Below are 14554 nucleotides of genomic sequence, written 5' to 3'. Positions count from 1 at the left end.
TTTATTGAAGATTACATAACAAAGCAAGTAATACAATCAAAACAAAAGAAAAACACAGGTACAGTATAAGCACAAGAAACATACAGTTAACCAGAAACAAGCCACAGCACTGGTCCATCCCGACCCCAACCCAACCACCCCGACCACAACACAGTTCTGAACACAATATCACATGACACAACAACAAAGTTACAACAGTCACATATATTCCCCACACGAGGAGTCACAAACCTATCTGGCAGTAGCTCCTATTTATGGAGCAAAGGTGTCTAGGGCCAAACGCATCATGGGAGCAGAGTATTGGGTCACGGGAGAATCACACCACGCACCCCATACCGTAGTAAATTTCTGGGGACAACCCCTCCCTTTATATATAATCTGATTAAATGGGAGAACCGAGTTAACCATTTTCCGCCATTGGGAGACAGATGGGGATCTAGGGGCCATCCACCGCAAGGCGATGGCTTTCCTAGCATAAAACAAGCACTCTCTAAGAAAAATTCGAGTATGATGCTGCCACAACTCCTCCTCCAAAACGCCAAACAGGCAGACTTCGGGAGAAAACGGGACTGGGCGGCCCAGGACATCTGCCAGAAGGTCTACCACTCCCCTCCAAAAGGTGCGAACCACCGGACAACCCCACATCATGTGCCAAAAATCTGCACGAGGATATGGACACCTGAGACAAGTCGAGCTAGACATACGGCCCATTCTGTGCAAACGGACAGGGGTCAAATAACATTGGTGTATGATAAAAATTTGGATCAATTTATTATTAGCTGAAGGAGAGACATAAAGAGGAGATTCCAAAACCTCCTGAAACAGCTCATCAGTCAATTCTGGGATGTTGGTGCGCCAACGCGTCAGAGCCGGGGACTCAGCCAGAGATACCTTTACATGAATTAGATGGTTATATAGAACCGAAATAAGACCCCCAGGGCCCTGAGAGCGTAGCACACCAATGAGCGGGTATTCGGAAATGGCACACGGTTGGGCAGGAAATATCGAGGAAAGGGCATGACGTATCTGAAGAAACCTAAAGAACTGGTGTCTTGGGATCTCATGTGATGCGGTCAAAGAATCAAAAGTAACAAACACCCCCTGTGTATATAAATTCGCTAGAGTAGACACCCCATATCGTGACCAAGACCTAGCATCAGGTAACACGAATAAATCAGACAAGCCAGGATTGTCCCACAAGGGGGTCTCTGCAGGGGTGTCCGAATAAGAAGATACTTTCCGGGCCTGCGCCCAAACCTGCGCCGACAGAGTATGAATGGGCAAAAGCCTACCCCTGAACAACCGAGACTGGTCCAGCACAGGCCACAAGATATTCAGGTCCAGATGGTGAGCCAAATGCCCCTCCGGCCCCGGGAGCCGATCCGAGGAAAGCCAGGGCTTTATAAAGCGGAGTTGACCCGCAAGATAATAAAGAAACAGATCAGGGAGTGACGCCCCCCCGAGCTGTTTCGGCCTCTGGAGAGCAGTCAATCTCAATTTGGATCTAGAATGACCCCACACAAAAGATATCATCAAGGAGTCCATCTGTCTAAAAAATCGGAGGGGCACAGGCACGGCCGAATTACTTAAAGAATATAGACATTTGGGTAATACAATCATTTTAATCAGGTTTATCCTGCCCGCTACGGACAGGGGCAATGCAGCCCAGGTCAGGAATCTAGAGCGGAAGTGCGAGAGAAGGGGGAAAACATTAAGGTCCAGATAACTCTTATAGTCTCTGGGAATGACGATCCCAAGATACTTAAAAGCAGAGACCACCGGCAATCCACATACTACCTCCCCCTCCGCTGCTGCCGGCACCCCACCTATATGCATATAAGAGGACTTAGACCAGTTAGTGCGTAGGCCCGAATAATTGCCAAAAACATTTACCACTTCCATGGCTCGGGGCAAGGATATAGAGGGGTCAGACATAAATAGAAGGAGGTCGTCAGCATAAAGCGCAACCCTCTCCTCACTAGGGCCAATGGAGATACCTTTATAGAGAGGGTCATGCCTCAGGAGTATGGCCAAGGGTTCTATAGCTAAAGCAAATAGCAGCGGAGAGAGAGGGCAACCCTGCCGCGTGCCCCTACCCAAAGTAAAATACGGAGACAGCGAACCATTAATGGACAACGCCGCCCTAGGGGAACAGTACAAAATGGAGATCCAAGTAATAAATCCATCCCCAAACCCATATTTACGCAAAGATTGTAAAAGAAAAGGCCACTCGACAGAGTCGAATGCCTTTGTAGCATCCAACGAGGCTATTGCCCAGTCCGCCGAAGTGGCTGAGCCAATCTGGGTCACCACCTGGACACGTCTAAGATTATCAGACGTAGATTTGCCTGGCATAAAACCAGCTTGATCCGAATGAACCAGATCAAGAACCACAGTGTTAAGTCTCCTTGCCAACATTTTAGTCAGTAATTTATAATCGATATTCAACAAAGAAATAGGCCTGTAAGAACCACAGTCCAGCGGATCCTTATCTGGCTTGAGAAGAACAACAATTGTGGCATCATAAAAGGACGCCGGAAGACTGCGGTCCCGAAAGGCACGTTCATAACATTTTAGCAGCACTGGCAGGAGCACATCCCCATACTGAGCATACACCTCTATCGGAATACCGTCAGGACCTGGAGATTTCCCCCTCGCCATGTCCGCCAGCGCCTCCGTCAACTCCTCCAAGGTAAAGGGGGAGTCCAAAAAAGCACGCTGGTCCTCAGACAGAACGGGGAAGGGAATGGAATCTAAGTAAAGAGCCAGATCCTGATCACCAACTCCTAATTTAGAACTATATAAGTCACTGTAATACTGGTGGAAACGGGTTCTAATATCATTACTATTGGTGAGGATATCGCCTGTCTCCGAGCGTACTCGGAAAATAGCTGGAGAGGCCGTATTTTGGTGTACCAGGTGGGCCAATAGGCTGCTAGACTGATTCCCGAGTTCATAAAATTTCTGTTTGCTAAAAAACAGAGACCTGCGGGCCTTCTCATGGAGTGCATGCAAATACTGTCTGCCTGCATGCAACCATTGGGATCTAGACTCATCCGTGGGGTTCGCAACATACTCAGCCTCCAGGGAGGTACACCGGGCCGCTAGGGAAGTCTCCAGTAACGAGGATTCCCTTTTAATAAAAGAAATGGAGGACCTAATACACCCACGTAGGTATGCCTTCGTGGTTTCCCAAAGGAGGGAGGGGCATGTATCCGGGGAGTTAACGGTCAGAAATACTTGAAGCTGGTCAGGGATCCTATCATTGGGTGTAAATAATTTGAGCCAAAAGGGGTGTATACGGCAGCTCAAACTCGATCTAATCGTGTCCCCATGATTCAAGATAACCAAGAGAGGGGAGTGATCGGAAACCGTCCTAGGCAAGTAAGATACAGATTGTAGAATGGAACAGGTCTTAACATTCCCAAAGGCATAATCAATGCGGGACAGAGCATGTCTATGAGCAGAATGACAGGAAAAAACTCGGGAATCAGGGAACACCACCCTCCACAAGTCCTGCCAACCCAACTCCTGGACCAATTTGGCCATAGAGGTGGGACGAGAAGACAGCGGAGGATCCACACCAGCATGAAATCGGTCTGCAGCTTCATTCATCACCCGATTAAAATCACCCAGGCATAACACCACCGCCCCAGGAAACCTGACCACAAACTGAGTCGCACCCTGGAGTACAGACATATCGGAGGCAGGGGGTAAATATACACCTAAAATCACATACAGGGTAGAGTCTATCCATGCTTGGACAAATATGTAGCGCCCCTCGGGATCCCGCTCAATCACCCCCGGTTCCCACCTAATACTGCGATGCACCAGGATAGACACCCCCCTAGAGAAGGAGGTATGCATAGAATGAGCGGCCCACTGAACCCACGGCTTCTGAAGCCGGCTAACAGTCTCCGCCACCATATGTGTCTCCTGGAGGCAAACAATATGAGGATGGACCCGCCTAATTTGAGAGAAGACAGTAGATCTCTTACGCGGACTACCTAGACCCCTCACATTCCATGAAAAAACATTAAGTGACGCCATAACAATACAATCTCTTATATCTGTAAAGCGTGAGCCACGGGCAGGAGGCACAGGGCAGTGAGCGGGGTCTCAGGAGAAAAAGACAATTCAGTATGTGGCATAACAAAAACAAAAAAAACGTGAAAACACAGACAAAATAGAACAACACACCCATGGAGGGCGCAAACAGTCTCGAACACATTAACCAAATACGGAGTAGTACAGTCTCGTAGCTACTATCAACGGGGGAGAAAGTGCACCCAATACAGATGGATTGTTGGGCACTCTCTCGAAAAAAATTTTGCGCAAAATAAGCAAAGTACGTTCATGTAATAAAGCCGAAGGTGCAGAACCAAAGCAGTGAACACACCTTAGGCCACCGGGTCAATTAAACACTGTAACGACAAAAGCCATAAGGCCGGGTCTCCGGTCTAACAGGACCTCTCACCACCAGGATATGATGTCAGCGCCGAGGAGATCGGGGCAACAGGGACAACCAGTCCTCCGCATCCTTGGGAGAATTGAAAAAAAGGGAACGGTCACCATGGATGACACGAAGTCGGGCTGGATAAATCATAGAATACTGTATAGCCTTTTCTCGGAGACGTCTCTTGACCGCCACAAAGGATGCTCGGGTTTTCTGGAGGGCAGCCGAGAAGTCAGGAAACATCGCCACTGTAGCTCCATTGAACTTGATCTCCCCAACTTGACGCGCAGCCCGCAGCGCGGTGTCACGATCCGTACTATTAATCAACCGGGCCAGTAAGGGACGCGGGGGGGCCCCCGGAGGAGGAGGTCTGGCAGGAACTCTGTGGGCTCTTTCAACAGCAAATATGGGAGAAAAATGAGCATCCGGCAGAATGTCACGTAGCCATTTTTCCATGAAGGATCGGGGGTCAGCACCCTCTGCTTTTTCTGGAAGGCCCAATATGCGCAAATTGTTGCGTCGCAGCCGATTCTCCAGATCATCCGCCCTCTGAGTCCACAAAGCTGCCGCCCGTTCCAGCTCTTGAATTTTGGCAGGGATGGGTTGAACAGAATCTTCCACCCGAGAAACACGATCCTCCACTTCACCCACTCTATCCCGCAGAGACTGAAAGTCCTGTCGAAGCAGGCCAAGATCAATTTTAACCTCTTCAATTTTACCAGTCAAGGAAGAGGTGCCAGCCTGTATCGCTTCCAGCAACTGTGCAGTCACCTGTTTCAAGGTGGGTTCAGCAGTATCCATAGGCTCAGCCGATGAGGAAGCCGCAGGAGAAGTGGTAGGCGGGGGAGTGGAGGATCTGGTAAAACTACGTAGGCGATCCGACGTGGAGCTCGACAGCGGGCGACTCATTTTGGAAAGTCCGCCGCCGCCCTTCTTGCGTGCCGTAGAAGTAGGTATGATGGCGGATGGAGAAGGCCCAATCCACAAGGAGCAGCCACAGCAATCACAGGTATGGAGGACAAATATGCAGGGCAATACAGTCCTTAAATATATGATGGAGAGAAAGCTGAGGCAGGATATAACAATTCCTAGGCTGAAGCTGCCAGAAGAATAACTAGGATGTGTTCAGCGCTCACCACACGCCACAGGACCACCACAAGAAGCCAGCTGAGGGATACCAGACATCCAGGCTGGGGACACTGCTCAATCATACAGAAGAGGAGGCAGGAAATGGCTGCTGTTCAGGCAGAGGGGGGGGTAGGAAGGGATCCCAGGCAATCCAGGCCCACACCAGATCTCCACTCACCAGCGTCCAGACCCACAGCAGCAAAGGAGGCACCCAGGATGTATATGGGTCGACTGGGAAAGGTCCGGAGCCCCAATTCCACCAGCACCTGGGGTCACAGGCCGGGAGAGTATGCCGTGCTGCCGCTCCACAGACAGGAAGATGGCGGCCGGCTCCACACTGCAGGAGTAGGCCGCAACTACTCTCGGCTCCTCACCGCCTTCAAAACGCCACTACGCGGGAGCCAGCTGCGAGAGGACCCACTCCAGGACCCGGCCCAGTATCGCAGGTACCCGGGGCTTCAGATGTGCAGGCTGGGAGTCAGGATTAATGATGATTCGGCCCGGAGCTCCAGCTACATGCGGCCGACCGCTTCACGCGCAAGCCACGCCCCCCCCTGGAAAACCTGTTTAATGAATACTTTTATAACTCTCACATTACATAGAAACAGTGGAGCAGGTAACTAAGTTATCAGATGTACAAGGCAGTCTTATTTAACTGCTATGTACTGAAGGTGCCTGTAGATACAAGTTGTCTGAACTAGGAGCTGCTGACAGACTTATGCCAGTTTTATACTAGCATTCAGGTTTTTCACCTTCTGATCTGCCAGGTTTCCACAGAAAATAGCAGAGAAACGTTCTTCTTGCAGGACTTGAGAATGTGGCACCCAGTGTAAGGGCTCGTTCACATCTGCGCCCGTACTCCGTTCTGCAGGTTTCCGTTTCCTGCACAAAACAGGAGCAGGAGACTGAAACCTGTCGGCATGTTTCAAGCCCATTCATTTGAATGGGCTTGAAAAGTGTCCGACCGTGTGCACCGGTGAGCGTTTTATGCACTCCGTGGTGAAAAACTTTTTTTTTTTTTTTTTTTAAACTGGACACAGAGTTGGACATGCAGTACTCTGTGTCCGGTTTAAAAAAAAAAAAAGTTTCGCCATAGAGCGCATAAAATGCTCACTGGTGCTCACGGCCGGACTCGGCATGACAGGTTTCCATCCTCTGCATGCAGAAGACGGAAACCTGAAAACGGAGTTCAGGCGCTGGTGTTAACCTAGCGTAATGTGGATTTTCGTCAGTGACACTCTGCCTTAAAGAGTACCTTTTTCCAGGTATTGCAATAAGCAAATTTTCCACCACAGTCCTCAATGGATAGCAAGAATGGTAGCAAATCCTGTAACTGGCCCTGATAGCTTAGGACTTTTCCAGTTAGGTATATAAACCCATTAGTCAGCATTCCCTTATAACCCCACAAAATCTATGATCTGCTACTACACACTTGCACTGTTGATACTCACTCCGTATGCTTTGGAGTCGCTGTGATTCTTCAAAGCCTGCTTCAGCTGCTCCTCCAGATTCTGGATCTCTTGCTGGAATTCATCTCTCTCATGCTCTCGTTCGATGGCTTGCTCCTGAAGGGATGCACATCAGGTCAGCAGCCATAGCAGAACCCGCTCAATACAATGATACACTTTAGATTTTAGTTGTAAGGCTCAATTGAAATGGCAGAATCTGCTATTAATGACAGGTCTAAGTTATTGCAGGAAGTAAAGATCATGGTATTATGTATAGAACCGAATATCAAAAATTTCTTGGGAGCCACCATGACACATTATTCAACTACCTAAAGCCTTAATAGACCTCAACTAGCTACAGTAAGAAGGTCAGCTTAGGGATAGGTACAATAGTTCCATACCATAAGGTCTCTATATAAATGTAGAAAAAAAAAAAAACTTAAAAGGAACTTACATCCATAAAGTGTCTTTGGCTCTTCAATTGTTTCTCTAGAGACTGGAGCTGCTGCTGAAGATCTGTCATTTCATTGGTTTTCTTCATGAGCTCTTGGTTACGAGACATTTGTTCTTCCAGTTCCATTTCCAACATTTTCACCTGAGATATCAAGTTTGAGCGGTCCTGCTTGGCTTGACAGTGCAATTCTAGCTCTTCCTTCAACAAACGTTCGGTTTCTTTCAATAGGTCTGGAAGATAAAGCACAAATCCAAGAGTTATGTGAAACTGCAGCACTTCTTATACTCCTCTTACACTTCTTATACTACACTTATTTCAGACGGCAATCTTCACAAATTTTGGAGAGTTGTCACTCCTGTCCTTGGTGTCAGTTTCATCTTTTGATGGGGTCTCACTGCCAGACCTTCTGTGCTGTGACAACTTCAACCAGTCAGTGGTTGCTGGTAGGGAACTGATCCCTCTTCAGCAACCACTAAGGTCACAGATTGGTCTCAGCAGTCATATGGGGTGCAATACTTCCATCAGGGAGGCGCCAGCACAGGACCAAATTGACAGCGGCGGTGGACAATGGAACACCAGGGACAAGAATATATGCTTTTTTACATTATACCTCCCAAAGAGGTTTGTCCAATTCCTTGGCAACCCCCTTACTTAGATGTATAGTTACACATTTACTTGCATAGGAATTCAGTCATTGGCTTTTTAATGAATTGGAGGAGAGTTACAGTTTCTCTGTGCAGTAAGACATCTGAAGAGGACTGTGCATAAACTACTATATGATATGATAAAGCGACGTTTCCCAATATGAAGTTATTAACTTTACATTAGAATACATAAGCCGCGTTCATGGTGGCAATTTACCAGTTAACCATTATGAGTGATGAGTCTACTGAAAAGTAACTGATTAGAATGGGTCTGTGAAAGTTTGTTAACCAACTGCAGTGGATGAATTGTGAAAATCTACTCCATCCCCAACCCCCCCGCATATCACCATATATATACTACACAAGTTTGCTAGATACAAGGTATTGCAAGGTTAGGTAAAACCCACCTACGTATAATATACCAAGATTCTTACCGGCATCGATGTCACTGCCAGACAAGACCTCCTGCAGCCTCTCTAACACTTCCTTCTCCTTTCCAAATACAGAGGGTTCTGGTGTCAGGATCTTCAGCTGCTCACGCGCCCTGTCCAGTTCTACAATGAGTCTGTGCTCGGAGCTCTCCTTTGACAATATAGCCTCTTCTAGTGCAGCTTTCTCAAGTGCAAAACCTTCAATAAGTCCTGGGTCACACAAGACAAGTTTTACCCATTACATACGTTTGGTAAATGTATTTTGATATTACATTTGCATGGTCAGTATGGTCCATTTTTCTATACCTCAGCCTGGCCTCCTACCTTGGGATTTATGCAGCTCCACCTGAAGTTGCTGCTTCTCCTCAGCTTCTTTCTCCAGTTGTTTTAAGAGATCCTGGTTCTGAACCACCACTTGAGCCATATCCTGGTTCCGGCCTTTAAACTCCTCCTCCAAACATTTCTGCATTTCGCGGGTTTGTTCTAACTGTATTAGGAACGCAGAAATATCAATCACGTGGTAATAGAAATATCACAGTTTTGACTACCAAACTGTAACTTCTCATACAAATGGGTTGTTCTTTAATGGACGTAAAAAGGGAATTTCATACCTGAAGCGTTGAGTCCGTAACCATGTCTAGAAGCCTCTCGACCGCAGCACGTAAACGGTGTCCCATACGAACAATCTTCTCTTCGTTCTCCAGGCCTACTTCTAAGCTACCGAGTACGCTGTCACACAAGTATTCAGACAGCTCATAGCCTTCATCAGTAGACATCAGGCTGTGCTCCGTCATGGTGTCACAATCCGGGCTCAGGCGATTTTTATCTATGAATGCAAAATTTGTTCTTACCCTTTTCCCTTATACTAAATTTCAAGGGGACATATAGAGTAGAAGGGATACCTGTTGATTTTGACAAGTGATCTAAGGTTTTCTCATCATCGGATTGCGACAAGCTGGTGTCCAAGCAGAGACCAATCTTTTTACTGATTAAATCCTCAGTGACCAGGGTGCTTTTAAGTACATCCGTAAAAATCTTAAGAAGCCGCTGACAGGAATCTTGCAACTTCCTCCTGGTAGGCAAACAAAATGAAGAGATTATGGATTTCATTGTCAAGTTAAACATCTTTGGATATCATTACAGCAGGTTCACAATATGAAATTTCACATGGATTTCTGTGTATTCTACATTGAGATCAATTGGGATGCATATTAAATGAATTCCATTACAAATCTGCTTGGAGGTTCACAGGAGCAAAGAAGTTTCCACCACAGATTAGGAAGCCATGTCAGTAAGTGGCAGGTCACTTACTGAAGCCGATTCCAGAGGATTACTACATACAGATTAGCCTTATTGAATGGAGGGAATCGGCGTGCCAATCTGTGACGTATCAGACTGCAAAAGTGCTGCAGAAATCTGAGTCAGATTTGGATTACTTCTCTGAATTCCCATAAGACAATAAAAGATGTGAACATGCCCTTACACTATCAATAGGCAACAGCAATATATAAACACATACTGGATTACAGTTATCGATACGGTTTAACATTTGGGGTTAAAGGGGTTGTCCAGCGAGTTTAATCTGACTTGTCTAGTTTGGTAGATGATGACCGTAGACTTGCAGGTTCCAGCCACATTACAACCTCCAGGTCAAATCATCGAAAGCAACGCTCTGACCTATAGGTCACTCTACCCCTCCTCACTAATAGCACAGGGGGGCTTAGCTTTGTTATAGTCAGCACAGCCCACACAGCACAGAGAGACTGGGGAAGGAGGTAGAAGGCAGAACGACCTGGGATTCGGCGCTCTGCTTTTGATCATGTGAGTCAATTTAAACTATGTACAATCCCTTTAATTCCCACTGTTTTTTGCAGAGTAGCTTGAGAGCAAGTGTCATACGATTTTCCTGGTGGAGGCCTACGGAAGAGTTATTCCAAGTAGCCGACTAAAGTGTTGATCTCCGCTAAATGGAGGTCAAAAAAAGGACACCTTTTTGGTCTGTTAACTTGAGACCTAAGGAAGTCCGAATGTAGCCCTAGCCAGTCCTTAAAGGGGCTGTACAAAACATGGCTGTTTTTTCAAGTGACATAATTTCTGTTGATCACATGGCCATGCTGCATTGCAGTCCCATTTATTTTAAAAGGGACAGAGATGGGTCATTGCCACTTGACCAAAGAATGTGACGTGTTTTCAACATCCGGCCCAACCCCCTTTAACACTCACAGCAACCAAAGTGCACAGCTCTTATTTTCTGGAGCCTCAAGTGGCTTTAATGGTAAAAAGACTCAGGTCAGATTGCTTGAGGATCGACTGCTGAGATCCCAGCGATCAGGAGAACAAAGACCCTCTACATTTATATCTATGGGGCTGCTGCAGCTCATAGTCCTAGAAGCCCAAAGAAGAAAATGCCAAACGATGGCATCAAACACTTCATTCGTATGTAGTATAAAGCAGAACTTTCAGGTCAACCTTTTCTTGATCGATGGGGGTTCCTGAGGTCAGAGCAGCAATATAGAACTTATCTACCTGTCCTGTGAATAAGGAATATGCGTCTTTCATGGTACAACCTCCAAGAAATTAAGGCTGTGAACCGACTGGTTACTATGGGCAATGACCGTTTTTAATGACAGTCATGATAACCAAGGCCAATGGTGTTTATGATTTATGAAATATCGGAATTTTTATAAATGAATACAAACACAGCCACGGGTCAGTTACAATATAAATACATGATAAATGAATCCTCAGTACAAAAAGAAGCTGTACTTACAGTTCTTGCTGTGCAGTCTTCACGTCCAGCTGCAGAATTGCCACCAAGTTCTCCTCTTCTTGGTTTTCTCTCTCCCTTCTCTGCACAAGCACATCCATGTGGGATTGAGAGTCTTCCATTTCTTTAGTTAAAGCCGAGACTTTATCCTGCAACTGAGGGTTTTTGATCAGAGAGAAAAGGGTAAGAAAGCTGATCATGACCCAAACATGATACCCTTGTATTAAAGTTGCTTTCAAAGACAATGCAACAAAAAGTTCCAACCCAAAGTCATTTGTTTCTATCCGAGTTGCATTGTAGCACCTAAATAGTCATCCTGTCTGCAACGCTAAGTGGTAGGAAGGTTTTGCAAAGTTAAGCTGGCAGAAAGCAATAAGCCAGCACTTCTCACTGGTGAATGCAAAGGGCATTATCCACCGCTTCATTTCTGGCCCAGTCACCAGGACAACAGCTTGGAAGCCTGACAAGCCAAAACACAAGAAGCCTCCTTGTCAACTCCCCGCCCTGAGATTCCTTTTACATGCAGAGTGAATAATTTAACAGTCTGACACCTTTGAACATAACTACTTCATGTTCTACATTATATCAACATTTGGTGCAAAAAAAAACACAAAAAAAACAAAACACTTACCAAAGTCCTGGAAAAGTGGACTCTTAACTAAAGATTAGATCCCAAAATATGGAGAAGAACAAACCAAGAAAAAGGTGCAAAAAAGCTATGGCAGAAAACTCTACTGGTGTACTAAATGTAATGAAAAACTATTTCCACCCAATCTACCATTTTAAGATTCCAACCTAAGAGGAATAATTTTGCTTAGTGTAAGTTGGATATTAAAGAGTTCTCCCCATTTCAGTAATTCATAGAAGAGATGGGAATAACTGGCAGCAAGTCCAGATCAGCAGTGTGGGACTTGTAATGCAATGCCGCAGTATATGGAAACCGCTTCAGGGTTCCTTGGCCCCCATTCACTTCTACAAGAGTGCAGGAAAAGATGTAGCTTGCTGCTTGGCCGTTTCCCCAAGTGCCGCTCTGGTTGTTAAAACTTACAGTCAGATTCAAGTTTCGGCCATTATTTGCGGACATGAGAATAACCCTTTAACAGTTCGGGATACATGGTATGTGCGAAATAACAGGTTTCATACAGCAGTAACCTTAGACATCGGCACCATCAGCTGAATTTATTTTGCCCAGGCTAAGTGGTCTCATCTTTAGCCAAAATTCTAGGTAAAATACAACATGACCAAATTTCAAAAGGGAGCAATGGAAACTATAGGGTTAAACACATCAGTGACAACAGGCCTCAGAGTTCAGTACCGGTATTACTATTTAACAGAGTTAAAGCCTAACTATGCAAGACCAGATAGTTAAGGTTCACAGAAATGGCCCAAAATATGGGACCATCATACATTAGCTTTAAGAAGCCATAACTCAATTTCCCCCAATATTATGTAGGTCACACTGAAGGAGCACAGTGAAGTGCCAAACACGGATTTCCCCCAACACGTTGGATTTGTGCCTGCGGTGTGTCTTCTGTGAAAACACACACTTTGTCTCAGTGCTCAACCTACAATTTTTTCAGGGGACGTTCACAGGTTTTCTGTCAGTCAGAAAAAAAAATAAAAATCTACTACTGCCTTCAACTGAAAAGAATGGGGGCAGATCTCAGCCACAATCTTCCCCAAAATCTGCTTTAGGGCTAGTTCACACGGGGAGTGGTGGGGCGGGTTTTGGCACCAAGAGTGATGCGAGAGCCGCGTCACTCTCGGGTCAAAACCCGCCTGCCACGGCTCCCGACAGTCGCGGCTCCCTCTCCCCAGAGTCAACTCAAATGAATGGGCCGAGCCGGAGGTTGCTGCCACCAGGCGGAAGCCGCGGCTCGGTGAGCCTGAAGAAAGGGCAGCTCGTTTCTTTTTATCACTAGCGGCAAAAAGCTGCTAGTGGAAAATCGAACCCTAGCATTTCACATAGGACCCCATTGTATGGAGGTGGATTTTGAGGCGAAATCCACCATCAAAATCCGCTCCATTGGCCCCGTGTGAACTAGCCCTAATATTTATGAGGTGCAGGTTGCCCCACCACTGACTGACAGAATCCTCTGTATATAGGGAAACCGCCATCATTCATGGCAGGAGGGAGTCCATGGCTCATGAATACCAAAGACTCCTGGCTTGGAGCCAAGTGCCGCAACTAAGTACATGACAGGCTCAAGTAACTGATACAGATGACTGAAATCCATGTGTCTCCCATTCAAATGAAAGGATATGAAAAGTGAGTGCCTGTGAGTGTTATGTACCTGTCCACTGTGAAACCGGGTTTTTTTTTTTTTTTGTTTTTTTTGGGGCGGGGGGGGGGGGGGGGAGGTTGGTTTAAACAGAAAGTCCTGCATGTCTGGCTTTGTGTCCGGTTAAAAAAAAGAAGAAGAAGAAGAAGAAGAAGAAGAAGAAGAAGAAGAAGAAGAAAAAAAAAAAAAAAAAGGTTTTGGTGCGGAGAGGTACAAAACGCTCATAGGCGCTCACTTTTCAAACCATTCACTTGAATGGGTTTGAAAATTGACTACCGGGTTTCCGTCCCCTGTCCAGTTTCTCAGGGCAGAAGACGAAAACCCAGCAGAATTGCTTACAGTGCACACGGGCACAGGTGTGAACCCACCCTGACCCTTGTGGCTGTTGGTATAAGCTCCTGTGTGGCAGCCACTAACTCCCCTACCCCACAATTCTCCCTGCACGTTGATTCCATTACAAATCTTTGTCATGGCAATTGGCGCAACATATCCACCTGTAACACCAGTGTATTTTTCTCTTCCAGCTGCTTCATAACATGATCCTTCTCCGTCTGATGTTCAGTTTTCACCTTCTCAAGGTCTCTACTGAACCGTTCTTCAATCTCCTGTAATGCAGACCTTTTCTCCGTGCTGAATTCCTCCTAAGAAAATAAATGCATTGTAGTTAAGAAGAGATCTTGTGTACTATGTACACGACACGCAACATATAAAATACATGTATGAGCACTTCTTACTTTTAGAAGACTGATCTGCTGTTCCAGTAACATCTCCGACTGACACTTCAACAACTCAATCTCCTCCTGGAGCTGCAGCTGCTGCTCAGACTTTGCCTGGAGTTCTGCAGACAATGCCTGCCGTTCACTACTAAACTCTGCAATAAAAAGCTGAAGAAAGACGTATGTCAGAACAGGGGAAATCAGGGACCGCTGCCTATAGGTAACAAG

At 46.2% G+C, this 14554-nt stretch overlaps 1 protein-coding gene across 1 annotated transcript in view; it reads right to left on the bottom strand.

Moving 5' to 3' along the window:
- The window catches only part of PCNT (pericentrin), a 51182-nt gene that overhangs the window by 17602 nt on the left and 19026 nt on the right, over positions 1–14554 (bottom strand). The window contains exons 17-25 of the mRNA XM_075283869.1: positions 14345–14494; positions 14105–14251; positions 11332–11483; positions 9464–9633; positions 9173–9387; positions 8886–9048; positions 8565–8771; positions 7487–7716; positions 7036–7149 (exon numbers count right to left, since the gene is read on the bottom strand). Coding sequence (XP_075139970.1) covers positions 7036–7149; positions 7487–7716; positions 8565–8771; positions 8886–9048; positions 9173–9387; positions 9464–9633; positions 11332–11483; positions 14105–14251; positions 14345–14494 — 1548 coding nt within the window. The remainder of the gene's footprint in view (positions 1–7035; positions 7150–7486; positions 7717–8564; positions 8772–8885; positions 9049–9172; positions 9388–9463; positions 9634–11331; positions 11484–14104; positions 14252–14344; positions 14495–14554) is intronic.

Source organism: Leptodactylus fuscus, chromosome 8, assembly GCF_031893055.1.
Source record: "Leptodactylus fuscus isolate aLepFus1 chromosome 8, aLepFus1.hap2, whole genome shotgun sequence".
Taxonomy (NCBI): domain Eukaryota; kingdom Metazoa; phylum Chordata; class Amphibia; order Anura; family Leptodactylidae; genus Leptodactylus; species Leptodactylus fuscus.
This window is presented reverse-complemented; position numbering and strand designations above follow the sequence as displayed.